Genomic DNA, 21,519 nt, shown 5'->3' on the forward strand with positions numbered 1-21,519 from the left:
TCCTATCCGTTCCTCTCCCCCACTTTCCTGTCTTCAGTCCTTTCCTTAGAAGGATTTCTCTGGTCTCCATCCTGTCTGAGCCCAAATGTCATATGCATAGTGCTGAACAACCAGTTCACAGATTCCTTATTCTGCATCATCTACAGCATGCGATCCCAGTGCCTGCTTCTAGTCTGCCACCCCAGACTGGCAAGGCTTTGAGAGCTCAGAGCCATGTTTTGTATTACAAGCTAAAATCTCTTGAGTCAGGTATGGTGGCCCATGTCTGTGATCCCAGCCCTCCTGCTGAGGCAGGAGGATTGCCAGAGTTCAAGACCAGTCTGAACTACATGGTGAGGCCCTATTTTAAAAATAAAAAATTAAGCTGGGCATTGTCACACTTTTAGTCCCAGCACTAAGGAGGCAGAGTCAGGCAGATCTCTGAGTTTAAGGCCAGCTCTGTCTACAGAGAAAGTTCCAGGACAGCCAGGTTACATAGTGAGATCCTGCCTCAAAAATAAAAATAATAAATAAATACCCTAAAAAAACTAAATGTTTTCCAGCAAGAAGATTCCAGGAATTTACCCCCAGGACAGGTACTGGGACCCTTCTCTCTTTCAAGAGGCTGCGCATAGGATCCCATCAGCTGGTCTTTTCAACAGGGGCTACCTCAGGCCTCTGCCAGCTACTCATCTATTCATCTGCCTTTTGTTTTTGTTTTTCGAGACAAGGTTTCCCTGCATAACAGTCCTAGCTGTCCTGGAACTAGCTCTTGTAGACCAGGCTGGCCTAGAACTCCCAGGGATTCACCTGCCTCTGCCTCCCGAGTGCTGGGATTAAAGGCGTGTGCCACCACCGCCTGGCTTCATCTACCTTTCACCTACCTACCATCTACACATCTGTCTGTCTACCACTCATCTAGCTACTCATCCGCTTATCTATATATAAATATATCTACATATCCATCCACCTATCTATCCATCCATCCATCCACATACCTACCTGCCCATCCATCCATCTATTCATCCATCTATTCATCCATCTATTCATCCATCTATTCATCCATCCACCCATCCATCCATTCTGTTTCTGTCTGACCATCCCATACTCCACTCACATGGTTGCCTGGGTACCTTCTTACACTCTGCTTCCATTTAGCTTCCTGTCTGAACCATAAGCCATCTGACATCTGTATACCCAGCCTTGGGGTGGGGTCCAAATGGCATAAAAAGGAGACAGTGAACTGAGCACCAGCGTTCATCTTTCGACTTCCTTTTTTTTTTTTTTTTTTTTTTTTTCTGGTTTTTCGGTTTTTCGAGACAGGGTTTCTCTGTGGTTTTGGGAGCCTGTCCTGGAACTAGCTCTGTAGACCAGGCTGGCCTAGAACTCACAGAGATCCGCCTGCCTCTGCCTCCCGAGTGCTGGAATTAAAGGCGTGCGCCACCACCGCCCGGCTCGACTTCCTGACTGTGGTTGAGTGTGACCAGCCGCCTCCAGCTGTGAATAAGATATGCCCTCCCTTCCTTAGGTTGTTCTTGTCATGCATGTTGTCCCAGCAATGAGGAAAGTAACCAACATGCCTTCCAAAGCGACTCATTACTCATTTGTTCCCTACTCCACCATCTATCCGTTATTTTTTTCTTTTCTTTTTTTTAAAAAAAAAGATTATTTATTTTGTATACAGCATTCTGCATGCCTGTATGTCAGAAGAGGGCACCAGATCTCATTATAGGTACCTGGGAGGCACCATGTAGATGCTGGGAATTGAACTCATGATCTCTGGAAGAATAGCTAGTGCTTTTAACCTCTGAGCCATCTCTCCAGCCCCTTATCCATTATTTCTAACCATTAATCCAGCCATTGTCCCTCTGTTCACTTCATCACCCAACCGCTCATCAGCTCCCCACAACCTTCTGTTCATCAATGTGCCCAGGATCTATCCAGCCCTCCAACTCGGCACTCAACAGAGGCACCTATCCATCCATTCATCTTTGTCTTCCAGCGGCTCAAGTAACCATTCACTTGAGCATGTACCCACTCCTGACCCACCTGCTTAACCATCCAACAGCCATGACCCACCTGACCACACACCCAGCCATCTCCAGCTCCACAGTTACTTAGGGATAAATGTTAGGCAATTATCATCACGTGACCACGACGGTGCCCTGGTTTGCTTTCTGCTACTGGGTGAAAGCACTGACCAAAAGCAACATAAGGAAGGAAAGGATTTATTTGGTTCACACTTCCAGGTCACAGTCCATCAGCGAGAGAAGTCAAGGCGGGAGCGTAGATGCAGGAACTGAAGTGGAGACCACGGAGGAACTCAGCTTACTGGCTTGCTCAGCTGCCTGTCTTATATAGTCCAGGCCCACCTGCCTAGGGATGGCACCTCCCATAGTGGGTGGGGCCCTCCTACTTCAATTAGCAATTAAGAAAAGGCCTTGCAGGACTCGGCCACAGGCCATTTTGATCAGGCCAATTCTTCCTTTCCAGGTTTGTGTCAAGTTGACAGCTGAAGCTATGGCATGCGATCCTACAAGACCACTGTTGTGCGTGCCTTCCTTTGTCTACCGAAATATTCTGTAATGTGATGTAGAGTCTAATCAGGAAGTGCCTACCACACTTGCTGACAGTCTTCTGGTGACAATCCTCTAGTTCCGAGGCTCCCATGACAAAGTCCATCTCCTTCAGTGTGGCTCCAGGGACCCTGGATTTTCCTTCACGGAGGAGCCCATGTGTCAGTCAGATGGACTTGGTCCTGCGTAGCAACATGATGTCCTCAGCACCTCTCTGATGTCCTTCCTGCCCCGGACACTGGCTCATTAACCTATATCCTGTCCACATCAAAGCCAAGGCCCATGACGAGATAGATGGATTTGGCGTTACTATAGAACATTTGGCAGCTCACTACCCTTTCCCTAGGTTGTTTGGTAATAGCTCACCATTGCTGGTGGCTTTCCTTTGAGGGACCAGCCCCCTCAGCTGTCTGTTCTTGAGCAAATCAAGCCAGGAGGTCTAGAGTTCCCAGAAAAGAAGTCATTGTCTGATCGGGAGCTTCCATTAAAAGCTGGCTCACACTGTAGACCTTCAGCGATTGCTGAGAGGTTGGAGCACTGTGGGTCCAGAGCCCAATTACAATTTATCTTAGGCTATCCTTGGCCCCCCAAACAGCCATTTCTTGTACCAAACTGTGCCTGACCTAACATCTTTGTGAACAAGAGTTGAAACCTTTGGAATGCGTCGACAGACCACGTGTTCCACCAGCGCGAAAGCTGAGCATCACACAGCAGGAGGCTGGCAGGAGAGGTCGCCTAGCTCTGCAACAACCCGTCCTAGCTCGACACTCCCCCCAGTGCGCATTTAAAGATGTCTGAGTTTATGCCCTTCTTTGTTCTGCTGTTATGAGACTTCATGAGACTGTCACCATGCTGGGATATGGAATTTGGGGTAACCTAATATGTACCCCCGAGCCGTGGCCACTCTTATTTGGCAGTAGAACAGACTGTCTCTTATGTCCTTTGAAGTGAGAGCAATGTGTTTCGTTTTAATGCCAACATCCCTAAGTCTAGCTTCTTGGATAGAACAGGGCTCAGATTTGGTCTAGGAGATGCAGACACTGTGTGCTGTAGCTGAGGCCCCCTCCCCATGTCACTGAAACCAGTTCAGGTTCAAACTGGATTTTATTATTTTGCAACTTGAAAAGGTCAACACGTGGAAGCCTAAACAAAAGGTAAAAGTCACCACAATCTTCCACCTTCAAATGTAAACGTGGCTTTATTTAATGCCTTTATCCATCAGCACAGAGTACCTCTTCCTTCCCGGGGTCCCCCTTTTCCTACAAAATAAGATGGCGGCATAAGGCACGCGCGCACTGTCCACATGACATCAGGGAGGGGCTTGGAAAAATGAAAAGTAAGCAAGAGGCGTCCCCACAGCCCCAGATGGCCTCCCTCACCAACGTCTACTGAATGATTGTCCCTGAAGCACAGAACTGGGAACCACCGCACAGCCAGTGTAGAACCCCAAACCAGACTAACAGCCAAGAAACCACAGCACAGGGACCAGCTGGTGACGTGAGGGATGGGATCAGTCCATAAATAAAAACAAGAAACCAAGATGAGCTGCCCCCCGTGCCCTCCCCAGCTGACCCTCCCTCATCTGGGCCTCTGGGTTTCACAACACAGCCTGACTCTGTCCCCAAGGGAAGAGAACACTTCTGAGAAGGCTGTGGGACGCGTCCCCTGGTGTCCGGGCCCCTACCCAGAATTTGGTGTCTAGGGCTCTCATGGAGTGAGATGACGGGGCCCCGGTGGTGGGTGGCAGGCGGGGGCTGCCCCCCCTCGCTGCTATAGATACTCCAGTTCCAGGGCGTGCCTCAGAGCCTCCAAGTCAGCATGGCAGGATATCCTCCAGAAGGGCATGTTGTGCTACGGCAGAAAGTGTCCGGTTAGGCGTGCTCATACAAGTTGCCCAGCCAGCCTGGAGGGTCCCAGAGTAACGGCAGGCCCCATGTGCCCAGCATCCCCCGGTGAGGCCCAGCCTCTCTGCTCCCCCAGGGAACAGCAGGTGCAAAACATCTTGAGAGGCAGCCTCTGTTTGGGTGGCAGTAGATGGGTTGGGGTGGCCTAGAGATTGGTGTAAGTTTGTATCAGGCCTTGAAAGAAGAATGGGAGTTTCTGTTCTGCTGGTGCCTGAGGGGGAGGGTGTCCCAAGAAGGGTTTTTCTTGGGCCAGTGAAGAATGTCAATTGTCTTCATCTATGGCTTTCCAACTTGTTTCCTGAGACAGGGTTTCTCACTGAACTCAGAGCTCAGCTAGACTGGGATCCACCTTTTTTTCTTAATGCCCGCCCCCTCCCAGTGCCCAGACACACACACACACACACACACACTTTTTACAAAGATATAGAGAACGTGAACTCAGGCCCTCATGTTCACACGGCAGGAACCACCCCTTTATCTGCTGAGCCATCTCCCCAGCCCTGCGTGGTGAACTTAAAGTTTGGAAGATACGCTTTGAAAAGACTTTCTTTCCATAGTGCCCGTAGCCCTTCTGGCGCCTGGGCAGCTTCCCTGATCTCTCCTCCAGCCCTGCCCTGCCTACCGCGGCAGCACCCTTGCCTGCAGATCTTCAGCTCACACGCTGTCCTGTCTTTGTTTGACCACTACCTGGGCCTGTCACCTGCCCCCTCACCTGGCTAATCCCTATGTCCAGTCTGTTTCATCCCCCTACCCTAAGCTATTGTTACCCCCTGTCATGCATGTTGCATTTCGGGTCCTCAGTCTGTGTGCTGGCTGTGTGGTGAGTAGCATACAGTAGGTGCTCAGTCTGTGTGCTGGCTGAGTGGTGGGTAGCATACAGTAGGTGCTCAGTCTGTGTGCTGGCTGAGAGGTGGGTAGCATACAGTCGGTGCTCAGCTAACACAGCCCTCATACTGGCTGCAACATCAGAGACCATTGTTCTGTGACAAGAGGGGACAAGGGCAATTGGAGGAAAAAGATGGCAGCTGTGGACCCTAGGTCAGGGGACCTAGCTGGCTTGGAGGGACAGACTGAAGTCTTTCTGTCAGGGAGAGAATAGCAGGGCGGCCTCCTGGGCCTTGCCTCTTCTCTTTCCCTGAGGGACCCTAAACACATTTGCATTTCCTTGGGATCTGTTAAATGGCAGTGAGGGGAGAAAGCAGGTCCCTGAATTAAGCTTAGGGACATTAACTAGGAGCTTGCCTGGCCTTGGGGTGGGGGTGGCAACTCTCTGGGGTGCTGTTGACAGGGCCAGATCCAGGGTCCGGGCAGCTGTTTCTTTTCCAAAAAGGCCCCTGTGCTCTGCTGGAGGCTGAGATCACAGATGTGGGATTGTCTTTTTCATTAGCCTAATGCTGCCTTTATTAGCTGGGAAGCGTTCTTGGAACCTGCCGCGCCGAGCATGAAATAAAATGCCCGCACGTGCGTTGGCCCTGCTGATCCACAGTGTCCCTGGGGTCCAGAACCAGGCCAGGATGCCAGGGGCAGTGGCCAGGGCCATAAGGGGGATTTGTGGGAGGAAATTACTCAGGACGGATCTGCAAAAGTGAGCCGCCTAGGAGAGCGGAGCCCGTGTGTGTGTGTGTGTGTGTGTGTGTGTGTGTGTATGCGCTGCAGGCGTGCCGCTCAAGGCCGCAGGTACCTTCTTGGCTCCTTGCTCTTCTTCTACCCCGTCACCTATCACAATGTAGACAGCTTTGCGGCCAAATCTCTGCATGATTCTCTCGAAGCAGCTCTCCTTGCCTGCGCGGAGTGGAGAGGAAGAGAGGAGATCAGAGCTCCGAGTTCCCACAAAGGGTGAAACAGTGTAGGTGACAGCTATCCAGGGCAGCCACTGCCACCCTGTCATCCGTCCTACAGCAAGCTCAACACTGCCATTAGCTTCCCTGGAAGGCGGCCAACTCCAGCCACCCAGAGAATCTGAGCAGCTTGTCGGAAGAGCCTGAGCAGGGTGGAAGGCAGGTTCCCGGCTATGATGCTGCTGTTTGGGCCTTGGCAATGTACATTAACAAAGAACCCGCTGTCCTGCCGCACCTTTAGTCCCTATTATTGCAAACCCAAAATGTACAATAGCAAAAATGTTTATATTGTTGCCAAGTGTGTGGTGGTACAGGCTTGCCATTTCAGCTACCTGAAAGGCTGAGGCAGAAAAAACACAAGTTTAAAGCCGCCCCCGGTACTAGGGTGTTCAAGGCCAGAGTAGTCAACTTAGTGAGCCCCTATCTCAAAATAAAAAATAAAGCCAGGAGGGAGCCGGGCGGTGGTGGCGCACGCCTTTAATCCTAGCACTTGGGAGGCAGAGGCAGGCAGATCTCTGTGAGTTCGAGACCAGCCTGGTCTACAAGAGCTAGTTCCAGGACAGGCTCCAAAACCACAGAGAAACCCTGTCTCAAAAAACCAAAAATAAATAAATAAATAAAATAAAATAAAGCTAGGAGGACTGGGGATGTAGCTCAGTGGTAGAACTTTTGCCTAGAGTGAGCAAGGCGCTGAGTTCAATTCTCAGAACCACGGAAAATAATCATATTGTTGTTTGCCCACAATGAAAAGTTAAAAAGAAAGGAAAATGAAGCCAGGTGGTGGTGGCTCACGGCTTTAATCCCAGCACTCTGGAGGCAGAGGCAGATGGATCTCTGTGAGTTTGAGGCCAGCCTGGTCTATGGTCTGCAAGATCTAGTTCCAGGAAAGGCTCCAAAGCCAAGAGAAACCCTGTCTCAAAAAAACAAAACAAAACAAATAAACAAACAAAACAAAAAAAAAGAGCAATGACTTAGCTGGTAAGAATGCTTGCTGTGTAAGTATGAGGACCCGAGTTCAGATCCCAGCACCCATGTAACAATCCAGGCATTGTCCTTTACATACCCACGCATGCACACTCATGCCACGCCCACATATGTGCATGCTGACAGGTAGCCATGGCTTGCTGGCTGCCAGCCTAGCCTAAATAAACCCAAGGCCCAGGTTCAGGGAGACACCGGATTAAAAGATGGAGTTGGAGGGAAAGTGATACAGGAGGCTCCCTGACGTCCTCTGGCCTCTGCATACACAGGCCTGTGTATGTCCATGCACACATACATGTGTACATACAACAAACAAAATGCATCATACACACACACAAAATAAAAGAATGCAATTTAAAAATAAATAAATAAAACCATCTCAACTAACTAGATTTTGTGTGTATGTGTGGTGTATGCATGTATGTGTGCATGGGTGCTCTTGCCCACGTGGGTGCTGTGGATGCCAGAGGTCAATGTCCACAGTCTTCCAGATCTCTCTCCACCTTAGTTTTTTTTTTTTTTTTTTTTTTTTGTGTTTTTCGAGACAGGGTTTCTCTGTGGTTTTGGAGCCTGTCCTGGAACTCTTGTAGACCAGGCTGGTCTCGAACTCACAGAGATCCGCCTGCCTCTGCCTCCCAAGTGCTGGGATTAAAGGCGTGCGCCACCACCGCCCGGCTTTCCATCTTAGTTTTTTGAGAGAGGGTCTCTCACTGAACTTGGAGCTCTTCAATTCATCTAGGCTGGCTGGCTATGCCTGCTCAGTGCTGGGGTTACAAGCATGTAAGCTATGCCTAGTTTGTTTTGTTTTTTGTGTGTGTGCTTTTGTTTGGTTTTCTTGAGACAAGGTCTTACTATGTAACCTCGACTGGCCTGGAACTCGCTGTGTAGACTAGGCTGTCCTCAGACTCACAGGGATTCATGTGCCTCTGCCTCCTGAGTGTTGGGATCAAAGTCTTGTGCCACCATGCCCAGTGCTTTTTCAGGTGGTCACTGGGCATCTGAACTCGGGTCTCCATGCTACCCACTAGGCCTTCTCCCCAGACCTAGGTTTGTTATCTTTTCATAATTTATTATTTTTATTTTATATGTGCATTAGTGTTTTGCCTGCATGTACATCTGTGTTAGGGTGTCAGCTCCCCTGTAATTGGAGTTACAGATAGTGGTAAGCTGTCATGTCGGTGCTGGGAATTGAACTCTGGTCCTTTAGAAGAGCGGCCTGTGCTCTTAACTGCTCAGCCATCTCTCCAACCTTTAGGTTTATTTTTTTCAGTCCTGTGCATTTGGAACATAAGAATTAAAAAGTGAAAAAAAAAAAGAATTAAAAAGTGAGCCTCCTCATAAGAAAAAGAAAGCCACCACCATTCCTTGGATTTGTCAAGGACTCAGCAAGGGACTGAGAGCAAACAAGGCTCTGTCTGATTCTTGTCTCTCCCGACCCGTGCTCAGAGATCAGCTCCGTTGTTGGAGGGTATGAGGGTTGTTTGAGGCCCGAGCCCTACTAGCTGGGGGTGAGAGTTCCTTCCGTGCCCGACCCCAGCCCCTCCTACCTGTCTTGGTTGCACTGTAGATGTTCTCAATGGGGAATATGGAGCCCAGGCCGTACAGCAGGACCTTGGCCAGTGCTGGGATCAGTTGAGTAGTGGTGACCAACACATTGACACAGTTGGGTCTGGGGAACAAAGGCAACTTTGTGTCAGACCCAAAGGCACTACCAGGCCACTCCTGAAGCGCGGGTGAGTTATGGCAGGATCTAGGTAGGGGCAGGGTATCATCTGGCTGGGCTGCTTTCAGCTTTCAGGTAAGGTGATGCCCAGGGTCACTGTCGCTGCTTCTGGCCTGAGGCTGCCTGACCTTGATGTGCAGTGGGGTGGTGCCTTCCTCATTCATTCATTTATATGGTTTTGAGACAGGATCTCCTTGTATAGCTCTGGCTGGTCTAGAACTGGCTCTGTAAACCAGGCTGGCCTTGAACTCACAGAGATCTCTGCCCGCTTCTGCCTCCTGAGTGCTGGGATTGAAGGTGTGCCCCAGTTTCCTTCCTTCCTTAGAAGCAAGAATCTATTTTAAGAGCTGCAAGTTCATTGGTTACAAGGCTCCAGGCCATGTGACATTGTCTGGACAGGTGAGGGCTGACTTCCACAGAATAGCACAGTTCTGAGCCTGGAAGGCTCCTGAGGTCCCAGCAGGTGTCCACTGGGCCTTGAAGAGTTAAGTTCTAGCCCACCCTGGGAAACCAGCAACCTAGAGTCGAGTCGGGAAAGCCCCTCCACGTGTCCTGCCAAGCGAGGGAATGGAGATGTCACCACTGTGCAGGGGTGAGGGGTGGCCACTTGCCGAGAGTTGATGAGGTTGAGGGCCTTCAGGGAGTGGGTGAGCCAGAGGTCAGTCAGGGCCTCCAGCTCGGCGCGCAGCTGCAGCCACGTCTCTCTTTTGGGAGCGCCTATCAAGCCTGAGGTAAAGGGAATAAAGAGGATGTTCTCATGTTAGAAAAAACTCGGGGGTGCGGGGAGAGTAGTGGAGCTCAAATCATTCACGCTCAACTCAATTTCACCGATCTTCTTCATTCTCAGAACATCCACTATTTATACATCCAACTATCTGCCCAGCCACCCAGCCACCATCTAACCCACCCAACCATCCACCTTCCCACCCACCCACCCACCCCCATCCATCCAACCACCCACCCACCTACCTTTCCATCTATCTACACATCTAACCCACCCACCCATCCAACCACCCACCCATCCATCCTTCTACCCACCCATCATCTTTCTACCCATCTAACCCTCCACACATCCACCCACTCACCCATCCATCCATCTACCCATCTAACCCACCCACCCATCTGCCCACCCCTCCATCTGACCCGCCCACCCACCTATCCTCCCTGCCCATCTACCTTCCCCCCCAGCCCAAATCCATGCAATATTTCGAGATTGTCTTCTATGTGCTTGGTATTGTGACAAGCACCGAATGTATGGAGCTGAAGGCTGGAACCATTAAGATGGACACAAAGACAGAGCAGAAGACGCTAACGACTAACTCTACTGGGCTCTTACTATGGACAGAGCATGGGCTTTTAGTGTGACCTCCTTCCTCTCATCCTCACAGAAGCCCCAGAGGGGGCACTAATTGTGTTCTGTCCTTTAGATGCAGAACCAAGCCCTGCAAAGGGTTGACACATTTGCTTAGCACAGGAAGAAAGAACGACGGTAGTTCTGGCCGCTGCCTCTGGAGCCCTACCTGGATGTTTCTGAACTGTCTTTCTCAGCCAGGCTTTCAGATGAAGTCCAGAGTCTCTGGATGATCCTGTTGGAGCAGCCAGCCTCACCTCCCAGCCAGAGCTCTAGTGTCTTTCTCTTCTAGCCTCAGGGTTCATTCTCAGTCACACACACTAGGTGTGTGCCTACCTCAGGACCTTCGCATGCTCCATTACAGATCCCCATTACTGTTTTCTTTTTGTCCTCCTCATCTTTTACCCAGCTAAGTCCTCTACCAACAACTCGGGTTAAGTCCCGCCAGTGTATCCTCGCTCAAGCTCTCGACCTTTTCCCAGGGCTTCGCGCTAGGATTTAAAAGTCCATGATCATGTGTTTGAGGTCTGTTTAGCCTCCTGGCTCTCTGCTCCCACAAGTCAGGGCCAGGGGAACTTGTGGGATACCATAGGGCCATCCTGGGTGACAGGGTGACGGACACTTGCTTGGTGCTGAGCCCGTCTGTGCTGGGGGAGACTTATTGGGTCACAGTGCTGCCCTGTATCCTGAGACAGCCCGGGTCATGCATTTGTAAATAGTTTAATTGTGGTGACTGCTCCAGAGACAGTCCTTTGTCCTCAAACTGCCTGGCTTGGAGGGACCATGGCCTACCCTGAGTGGCAGCCTTGGTAGGTGATGGGAGCGAACCAGGAGTCTGTATTCTTCTAGGAGCAGATACAGTCTGCCATCTAAGTGGCTTTGGTGGTGTTAAGAGGACTCCATGGGGACCGAGTGTTCTGGGACAAGATGTGACATCAAGGAGGCTGGGACTGGTTGGGAGACATTTGTAACCACATTTGGGAGGCCAACGCAGAAGGACCGCTGTGAGATCAAGGCTATCTTGGCTACACAGAAAGGCTCCGCGTCAGAAGTCAGCAAAGACTAGGGTGATGGCTCAGTAGCTAGTGTGCTTCCCCCGTGCATGCCTGTGGACCCGAGTCCAGATGCCCAGCATCTTGTAAAAAGCACCAGCCTGTAATCCCAGTGATTAGAGGCTGGGACAAGAGGGCCCCTGGGACTTGCTGGCCAGCTAGCCCAGTCTAACCGCAAGCCTAGGCTCCGTGAGAGACCCTGTCCCAAAAAGTAAGGTGGGGAGTGATTGAGGAAGACAATAGACACCAGCTTCCACGTGCACATATACACTATGTACCTGCATGCACTTGTGTACACATCCATGTACACATCCATACAGTGTGCGTGAGCACACTCACACATACACACACATATACACATCAAGCCAGACAGCCCACTGGTATTCTGTAGTCATCCAGAATCTTCCAAAATGGTGCCTGGCCCGCAGCAGGGTCCAGGAGCACCTAGCTCAGTCTTCCGTGTACTCGCCCATCTCCTCTATCCGGCTGGTCACTCACCACCCACGTTGTTGCGGTAGGTGTTGTACATTTCCTTCACCCGGCGGTAGCGGAAGGCGAGTTTCCTCATCCAGTCCACACCGCCATGCACACCTGTACTCAGGCACAAGCTGGCCCCCGGTGCCGTGCTGTGGAAACCATCAGTGGAGAAGTTGTATGTGCTGGAGAGACAGGAGAGGGGTGGCATTAGTGTGGGGAGACCCAGGTCCCTGGGCCTGTGGTGGCCTTGGGTCCCTGAACGAATACACTCAGGGTGCCTGAATATGGATCTAGAGGGGGGAGTTTCTCATTTCATTTTGAAGATGGCTGCATGCTTGCTGGGACCGAGCAAAGCTCTTGCTTCTGTCTTTGGGCATCAGACTGCACCCCTAGACTCTGTTGGGGAACTACTGCCGCCCCTGCACACAATGGACAAGCTTGAGAAAGTCTCCGTCTTTGTCCCATGGAATTTTAAGCACCAGTGAACTGTGCTTACTGAGGGCCAGAGTGTCTGTAACCTTGAGTCTGACCTTATTGGCATGCCTTTCTCATCCCTAAATCTAAACAACACGCCTCAAACGCATTCATTCATTTACAAAAGGAAAGTCTTGAAGATAAGAGGGATAAGTAAACTGGCTCGTGTACCTTTACTTAAGTTTTAAACTTCGCTTAAATTTTGAGCTTTTCTTAATCTTTAAACCTTGTTAATTAAATCCCAAACCAACTCAGTCACAGGATCTTACAGATGGCAACATCTGTCTTTGTGCAATCAATCAATCAATCAATCAATCAATCAATCAATCAAGTCATGTATCAACCATCTATCATCTTTCATCTGTCAGTCATCAATTTCTTGATCATCTATCTATAATCTATCAATCATCAATCTTTCTAATATCATTCAGTCAATCATTATCTATCATCTACCTAATACCTAGTAATCACTAATCTATTATCTATAACCATTTATTACTTATCTCCCAGGTATCTCTCCATCTATCAGCTATCTATCTATCTATCTATCTATCTATCTATCTATCATCTATCTATCTATCTATCTATCTATCTATCTATCTATCTATCTATCTATCTATCTATCATCTATCAACTATTTATCTATCTATATATCATCTATCTACCTACTTGCCTACCTCTCCCATGGTAAGGACAATAAAATGGCCTCTCCTTTGAGTCTTATTGTTTCCCTAAACATCTCTCTGTCCATCAAACTCTGTGCTTAAAATCTGGGACTAGGGGATGGTTCAGCGGGTGAACTGCCTGCTGAGCAAGCAAGAGGACCTGAGTTTAGATTCTCAGCATCCACGAAGAATGCAGCTCATGGAGTCCTGTGACCTCAGTGCTGGAGGGTGCTTGAGAGACAGAGACAGGAGGCTCCTGGGGTGTTGGCCAGTCGACTTAGCCGAAATAGTAAGTTCAGGTTTACTGAGAAATTCCATATCAAAAATAAACTAAAAAAAAGTGGAAGATGAAGAGGAGGACATGTAACCTGCGGCTCTACACACGCATGCTCAGATGACCATACCTGCACACAGTAAAATTAATTTTAAAAAATCCATATTGGTTTATCCTTTCTGTGGTAAAGCCAAGAATCCAGTTTGTCTTGTGCTGAGGTTTATAAGTGGGACGGGAACTTCTCAGCCTAGCGAACTCCTCAGCTTGGAGCAGGAGTGGGGGGCAGTCTCTGCTACAGACAATGAGAGCATCCATTTCTCTCTTAGGTTACTATGAACACATTTGGGGTTAAGCCAATGCCAAGCATGCATCCTACCACTGAGTTATAGCCCTAGTCTATTCTTTTTTTTTTTTTTTTTTTTTTTTTTTTTTTGGTTTTTTTCGAGACAGGGTTTCTCTGTGGTTTTGGAGCCTGTCCTGGAACTAGCTCTTGTAGACCAGGCTGGTCTCGAACTCACAGAGATCCGCCTGCCTCTGCCTCCCGAGTGCTGGGATTAAAGGCGTGCGCCACCACCGCCCAGCCCTAGTCTATTCTTGTTAACTTACTGTGACAGGATTTTGCTAGGTTGCCCAGGCTGGCTTTGAACTCACTCTGCAGCCCAGGTAGGCTTTGTTCTTGCCAGCCTTCCGCCTTAGCCTCCCAAGATTGGGCAAACACTGTATCTCTGAGCTATGCCCAAGCATAGAAGGTTTTTTTTTTTTTTTTTTTTTTTCCCGAGACAGCGTTTCTATGTAGCTTTGGAGCCTGTCCTGGAACTAGCTCTTGTAGACCAGGCTGGCCTCGAACTCACAGAGATCCACCTGCCTCTGCCTCCCAAGTGCTGGGATTAAAGGCGTGCACCACCACCGCCCGGCTCAAGCACAGAAGTTTTGACTCCCTAAATTAGACAAGATCTCTCAACATAGCCCTGACTGTCCCGTAACTCATGATGCAGACCAGGCTGGTCTCAAACTCATAGAAATCCTCCTGCCCCTGCCTCCCGAGTGCTAAAATTAAAAGCATGAGCAGCCATGCTTGGCTAGACTCCCCAAATCCTTACCTTAAGTCCTGGCCATTGTCATCAGATGAGACATCATCCACGTGGATCTGGTCACAGTCCTGTGGAAAGATGATAAGGAAGAGGTGTGCCAGTAAGTCTGAAGTGGAGCTGGTGGATATTTTGGTTTGATTTTTTTTTTTTTTGAGACAGGTCTAATGTAGCCCAGGCTGACCTTTGATGGAGGAAGGTCATTGATTAATTAATAAAGAAACTGCTTGGCCTCATAGGTTAGAACATAGGTGGGTGGAGTAAACAGAATAGAATGCTGGGAGGAAGAGAAAGTGAGGTAAGACGCCTCAGAAAGACGCCATAGCTCTGCTCTCTGAGGCAGACGCGATGAAGCTCCGACCCAGGATGGACGTAGGCTAGAATCTTCCTGGTAAGCGCACCTCGTGGTGCTATACACCAAGCAGTGTTTATTATGAATACAGTTTGTGTGTTGTTATTTTGGGGCATAAGCTAGCCAGGCGACCGGAAGCTGGGTGGCAGGAACGCAGCCTGCAGCTCCCTTCAACAGACCTCGAACTTGCTATGTAGCAGAGGATGACTTTGAGCTTCTGATTCTCTGCTTCCAATTCCCAAGCGTCGGATTATAGGTGTGCACCACCACATCTACTTCATGCTGTGCTAGTGACAGGACCAGGGTGTCAGGACTCCTAACCAAACACCAACAACTGGGCTATGTCCCAGCCTAGCGCCTTATTTATTCATTCATTCATTTATTTATTGTTTTTTTAAGACAGGGTTTCTCTGTGTAGCCCTGACTCCTGGAACTAGCTCTGTAGACCAGGCTGGCTTCGAACTCATAGAGATCCGCCTGCCTCTGCCTCCCAGGTGCTGGGATTAAAGGCGTGCGCCACTACCCTCCTACCCCTGGTTGACATTGGTTTTAAAGTGTTTCCTCAGATGAGGGAGGGTGAGCACTGGAGCTGGCATTCTTGGGGGCTGGTCTGGGTTTTGTCCCGAAAGTTTAGGGCCTTGCCTTAAGAATTAGCTGCTTTTCTCTTTGGTTCCCATATGAATAAGCACATGGCCATGAGGAGATACCAGGTAAGTGACCGGCTCAGCTGAGTGACCTTTGCAAATGAAAAGGGGGTAACTAGTGTGGCTTTGGGGGACACCAAGGCTCCCCAAGTCTCTAGGATGTCACCTGGTCATCAGGTGGGTGCTAGTTAACTTTCACAACACAGTGAAATCTGTTGCATCCAGGTTCTGCAGGTCACCGTGTGCCTTAGGTTTCCCTTCTGTCCTTAATCCCGCATTACCAACCACGTGGACCTGAGGACACCATAAAGCAAGATGCACAGATCTCTGTCAACCCAGAAAGTTTTATGAACAGCACTGCTCTAGGAAAAAGGAATATGTCAACATTCGACTTCTGGACTGGCTCAGTGAGGTTTTTTCCAGGGAAGGGCTTGTTAGCTGGCCTATCTGTATAGCCTATTTTATGCTGCAAAGTGTGTATGTGTGCGCGCATGCATGTGTGCGCACGCACGTGTGCATGCTAACTCATGTGTGCACATGCTCTTGTGCACTCACCCATGCAGGTGCATATAGTGGCCGAAGGCTGATGTCGGAATGGCTTTCTTCTTCTTCTTCTTCTTCTTCTTCTTCTTCTTCTTCTTCTTCTTCTTCTTCTTCTTCTTCTTCTTCTTCTTCTTCTTCTTCTTCTTCTTCTTCTTCTTCTTCTTCTTTTTTGATTTAGAAAAAATGGTTCTTTCTTTCATTTATTTATTTATTTAATTTGTATGTGCATTTGTGTTTTGCCTGCATGTATGTCTCTGTGAGGGTGTCGGATCCCCTGGAACTGGAGTTACCAATCTACGATCTTCTATGTGGGTGCTGGAAATTGAATCTGTATCCTGTGTCAAGAGCAGCCAATGCTCTTAACAACTGAACCATAGGTCCAGTCCCTCTCAAAGTATTTTTTGAAGTGATTGCCCACATTTAAAGTAAGGGGACCTCTTTCTGAGTTCCAGCACCGTGTTATTTGGAACTGAACTTTGGCTGTGCCCCAGGGCCTGGAGGTTCATCTGCAGTTTCTCCCATTTGGCTTAGCCTCACTTGACCCTACAGTGTTTATCTGGCTCTTCCCCTCACAGCTGGCCTGTATGAGGAAGGGTCCCAGGACCAGCCCTCCTGACAAGCTGGTGAACAGCTCTCTTCTCCTGGGATAGAGTCTTATGTAGCCTGAGTTGGCCTCTGACTCACTATGCAGCCAAGGATGATCTCCTGCCTCCCCCACCTGAGGGCAGGGCATACAGTACAGACATGTGCCCCCAAGGTTTTTTTATGTGCCAGGGATGGAACCAAGTTTCGTGCATGCCACGTAAGCGCTCTGTCAACTGAGCAGCATCCCCAGCCCCTGGATGATTGGCATTTAAGATGCAAGGCGATTCTACAGATCCAGGCACAGAGGACACAAAGTGAGCACCCGGCATCTCACAGCGCACTGCAGACCTGGCACAGGATGCCCTCTCAGGCCCAAGAGCCCTGCGGGGGTCAGACAGCGCCCCATATCCCTACCCTCCTCCCCTGGCAGGTTCCCAGGGCTTCCCAGACGTCAGGGGAAAGGCACGCAAAGAGGCTCTGCTTTTCTCATTTGTGAGGGGATTGTCGGGGGCGCTAAAGTGTGACAACAGTAGCGATCACATTTCGTACTTCATAAAACGCCGTGACCCTTGCTAGACGCTACCTCATGCTTCACCAGCTGACCTGGATCAAGTTACCCTCCAAGCCAGTGGCGCCAGGGCCACCGGACAGTGCAGAGAGCAGGGGACCTGACTGAGCTTTTGCAGAGGCAGACTGGTGTCCCTGATTATGCTGTGCACCCCCCAATACGTGGGGCAATACTCAAAGCTGAACTCACTATATAGCACATTCTCAGGGCCTGTGGGGAAATTCTGGTCTATCTCAGGTCAAAGAGGGAGGGACTACCCTGTGAAGGGTTTTACAGGGACCAACCGGCAAAGACAGGCAAAGGGGTCCTACGGCCTTGACACCTATGGTAAGGTGATGTGGGCTAGGGAACAGTCATTCAATGTCAGCTTATTGGTGCAGTGAGAAACAGGGGTACCCCTCCCCTTCCATCGACGGGAACAGAGTGAACTGAACGGTTCCCGTTTGGGGAACTCCAACCTCATAGCCCAGAAGACAAGGGCAGGCCTTGAGTATGCTCGTAGGATTCCAAGGCGTCTGGAATAGTGGAGAAGTGGCTAAGGAGGAGACATTCACTGTGGAATCATGGGTGTGGTGATAGCAATCCACTAAAATATGTGATATTTTAAAAGGACAAAGAACAATCTAGAAATTTATATGTCTAGGAGGAAACAGCAGCTCCACAGGGAAGAAGCTGAGGTTGTCCCGGTGGGCGGTAGAGGGATTAGCCTAATTTAAATGGTGTCAACAAATTAATGGTAAAGATAGCAATAAATACGAGAGCTGGGGTGTGGCCCAGCCGGATGTCCTTGTGTAGAGTGGGAAGGTTCTGAGTTCAGTCCCCAGGGCCATTGTTACCACCACAACAAAACGAAGGCTGGGGAGTGGCCCAGTGGCATGGTGTTTGTGTTATGAGGATCTGCCTTTGTTCCTCAGAACAGAAAAAAAAAAAAAAACAGTGAAAACAAATATGGGTGTGTGCATGCACACACACACACATACGAGGAGGGGCAGGGATTATAGGTATATGCATTGCTTTTGAATAAATGATTGAGGAGGAGACCACACCTGTTTTTTGTTTCCTTGGTTTTTTTTTTTTTTTTTTTTTTGTAACCTGTCCTGGAACTAGCTCTTGTAGACCAGGTTGGCCTTGAACTCACAGGGATCTGCCTGTCTCTGCCATCCTGAGTGCTGGGATTAAAGGTGTGCGCCACCACTGCCTGGCCTGACGTGTTCTTGAGCTGTCACTGAGGCAGGGACTTGCTCAGGCCTTCGTTCAGATAAGAGACACTCTCATCGTCCCAGCTTACACGAGAGAAAGTGAAGCAGAGAGCACTGGCGCGTGTCATGGGTTGAACTATCCCCTTCACAAAGAACCAGAGTTGGAGCCTTAACCTCCAACGTCCCGTGAGGTTATCTTTATTTGGAAATTGGCACAGCAAATGACCCTGATGAGTCCCTAGGTTTGGACAAAAGGGAGATTTTGTCTTTGTCTGGATCACCCTGCACGCCTAGCTTGGTCTGGTTTGGGAAGCTAGGCGGGGTCGGGCAGTGGATGGGAGAAACGTGATGATTCCCATAGAGACCAACATGTACAGAAGAAGGAACACGGCAAAGCTGGGTGACATCTGCGTGCTGAGGCATGCCTGAGATCACCAGAGCAGGGAGCACATGTCCCTTACAACCCTGGCTTGGCCATAGCCGACTGGCTCCTGTAGAGGCTGCAAGGTTTGCACATAGCATTTGGGGCTTTCTGCCTGGGAGATGTGTCTGCTTCCCCACTTAACTTATTCACGATTGTTGTCTCCGTCAGCATGGATCTGGGGGTGCTTATTCTGTACTTTGAGTTGGAATTCAATAGTTCATTATTCATCACTAAGTCACCCCAGCTCTGGCCATTGGGGACCCTTTCAGTTTCATCTTGTTCCTTTGACATAAGGCATCGTTGGGTTTTGAGAGCTTCTTTAGTTTCTGGTGATCCCCCTGTCCCCATCTCTTAAGCATACCCCATTGGTGGTCACCACTACAACCAGCTGTTGTATTTTCTTTCTATCCTTCCCTTCCATCCCCTTCCTTCCTTCCTTCCTTCCTTCCTTCCTTCCTTCCTTCCTTCCTTCCTTCCTTCTGATGGCCTTGGACTCACTATGTAGCCCAGGTTGGCCTCACCATGTAGTCCAGGCTGATCTTAAATGCCGGCTCCTGCCTTCTGAGTGCTGAGATTACAGGGGTGCACCACCATGTCTGGCTCTCACTTTCTCACCATAGGAAATGCTCACAGTTAATTGTCGACTGCCTGCCCAGCTCCAGAGCTATCCTCAAGGACCTTATGTTGGAGAAAGGGGTGGGAGGGCAGGTTTTGGGTACTGGGTGGTGCAATGCTGCTGGGGTGTCAGCGTTTCTGTCCTTAGAAGACAGAGCAAGTTTGTCAGCTTGGCCTTTTAAACTCTGAAACACAGCTAATGAACATGCCTGTGTGCGGGTGTTATGAGGCAAGTTTTGGGTGCTCAGTTAGTGGCTCACATCCCAAATATGCTGGAGGTGGCAGAGGTCAGCATCTTCCTTGTCCCTTCCCAGTCCTTACCCATCTTCCCTGTGAGGTCTGCCTCCTGGGATGTAAGGACCACTGTCCTCGCTAGCTGGCCTCACCTCTAAGGTCTGTCCTCCACTGGGCAACCATGGGTAGTCTCTGAACCACGTTCTGAGGTTCAAAGGGTCCAGTGCTTCCAACCCCTCCTAGGATGTGACCCTGAACCCCACACTGGCCCCCACCCAAGCTGTACCCCATAGGGTACCCCACCTTCTGCTTCTTCTATTTTAGCTCTGCTGCCTCCTTTCTGTTCCTGGAGCCGCCAACCTTGACCGTGCCTCAGGTCCTTGGCACTGCCATTCATTGTGTCTGGGAGACCCTCCACATACACACAGGCCCCTCTCTCACCGACCTTAGGTCTCTGTTCTAATGTCTGAGGGGCGCCTACTGGATAGGGTGTGATGGTTAGTTTTATTTTTAATAATTTATGTATTTGTATTTTAGGTGCATTTGGTGTTTTGCCTGCACGCCTGTCTGTATTAAGGTGTCAAATCCCCTAGTAAAGGAGTTACAGATAGTTACGAGCTACCTTTTCTGAGCCATCTCACTGGCCCCAGGAGTTCTAGTTAAATGGACTTTTCATTTGAATTTATCCCCACCTCTTTCAACATAGATTAGGTCTAAACAAATGAGTTAAGCTGTGCCCAAAGTTGCTTCCTGCCTCCTTTCCTTGCATCTTGTTCAAGGGTTCAAGAGCTCAGGAGTAAACATTCCGAGTGTATCCCCCACTCCTTTCTGTAAACCATGGGTCCAAGGAATGTAAATTCTTTTTTAAAAAGCTCTCACCCTGGCCCTGCTGCTCATTTTTGTTGCCCCAAGAGGATCTGTATCAGTCTGCCTCAATGAACATATTAGCCAAAGGCGTTTCAGAAGGAAGAAGAGGCCACCAGGTTTTACTGGAATAGTAGAACCACCATCCCATGTGATTGGAGCAAGGACGGACGAGGGCCAGCAAGATCACCCTGACAAGACTGTTCCCCCAAAAGGAAACCTACTGACTGCAGTTCTGTACTTTCCCAGGAGTCGCTAGGAAATGATTCGAGTCTCTAAAAGAGACGGGAGAGCTGGGGGATGGCTCAGTGCTTGAGGGCTCTGCTCTGCCAAGGAACCCCACATTCTACGCCCAGCACCTGCATCCAAGTGCTCCAGCTCTAGGGGTCTGCTGCCCTCTGCTGGCCTCTAAGGGCATCTACAGTCATGTACATGCACATACATAAAATAAAAATAAAGTCTTTTTTGAAAAGGAGCTGGGCAGGGGTGGCGCACGCCTTTAATCCCAGCACTTGGGAGGCAGAGGCAGGCGGATCTCTGAGTTTCAGGTCAGCCTGGTCTACAAGAGCGACTCTGTAGACTCCAGGATAGCCAGGGCTATAGAGAGAAGTACTGTCTTGAAAATCAAAATCAAAATAACAAACAACTAAACAAACCCCACAAAAAACAAAATATACAAAAAAAGGTAAACAGAGCTAGCACCCCCCGCCCCCCAGTAACTGCGACAGTGAGCATGTGTGCTGACCTCCAGGTCATCCCCCTAGTAACTGTGACAGTGAACATTGGGTACCGACCACCAGGTCATCCCCCTAGTAACTGTGACAGTGAGCGCTGGGTGCTGACCTCCAGGTCATTGAAGAACAGGTGTGTGTCAGCGAGGTTGAAGATCATCTCTTCCATCATCAGGCCGATGCGCACTGACGTCGTGGTGTCCTGTGGGAAAGAGACGGGACGGTTTAATGCAAGCTTGGCCTCTTGGTCCCAGCCCACCCCTCCACCCCACTCCACCCCTGCTTGCTCTGGAAGGCAGCGGGAGTCCACGTTCTTCCGAATGGCTCACAACCCAAGTGGTTGAGAACATGGCCTGGGGGGAGAATGACTTGTCCACA

At 49.7% G+C, this 21,519-nt stretch overlaps 1 protein-coding gene across 2 annotated transcripts in view; it reads right to left on the minus strand.

The window, feature by feature from the left end:
* Positions 1-3,739: 3,739 nt before the first annotated feature.
* Positions 3,740-21,519, minus strand: part of Eya2 (EYA transcriptional coactivator and phosphatase 2) — a 153,001-nt gene continuing 135,221 nt past the window's right edge. For both annotated transcript variants that reach the window (XM_057780604.1, XM_057780605.1), the window contains exons 10-16: positions 21,254-21,343; positions 14,395-14,453; positions 11,903-12,063; positions 9,613-9,727; positions 8,826-8,947; positions 6,141-6,241; positions 3,740-4,406 (exon numbers count right to left, since the gene is read on the minus strand). In XM_057780604.1, the coding sequence (XP_057636587.1) occupies positions 4,326-4,406; positions 6,141-6,241; positions 8,826-8,947; positions 9,613-9,727; positions 11,903-12,063; positions 14,395-14,453; positions 21,254-21,343 (729 nt within the window). In that variant the 3' untranslated portion in view covers positions 3,740-4,325. The remainder of the gene's footprint in view (positions 4,407-6,140; positions 6,242-8,825; positions 8,948-9,612; positions 9,728-11,902; positions 12,064-14,394; positions 14,454-21,253; positions 21,344-21,519) is intronic.

The sequence above is a fragment of the Chionomys nivalis genome, chromosome 9 (genome assembly GCF_950005125.1).
Source record: "Chionomys nivalis chromosome 9, mChiNiv1.1, whole genome shotgun sequence".
In the NCBI taxonomy this organism is placed as follows: Eukaryota; Metazoa; Chordata; class Mammalia; order Rodentia; family Cricetidae; genus Chionomys; species Chionomys nivalis.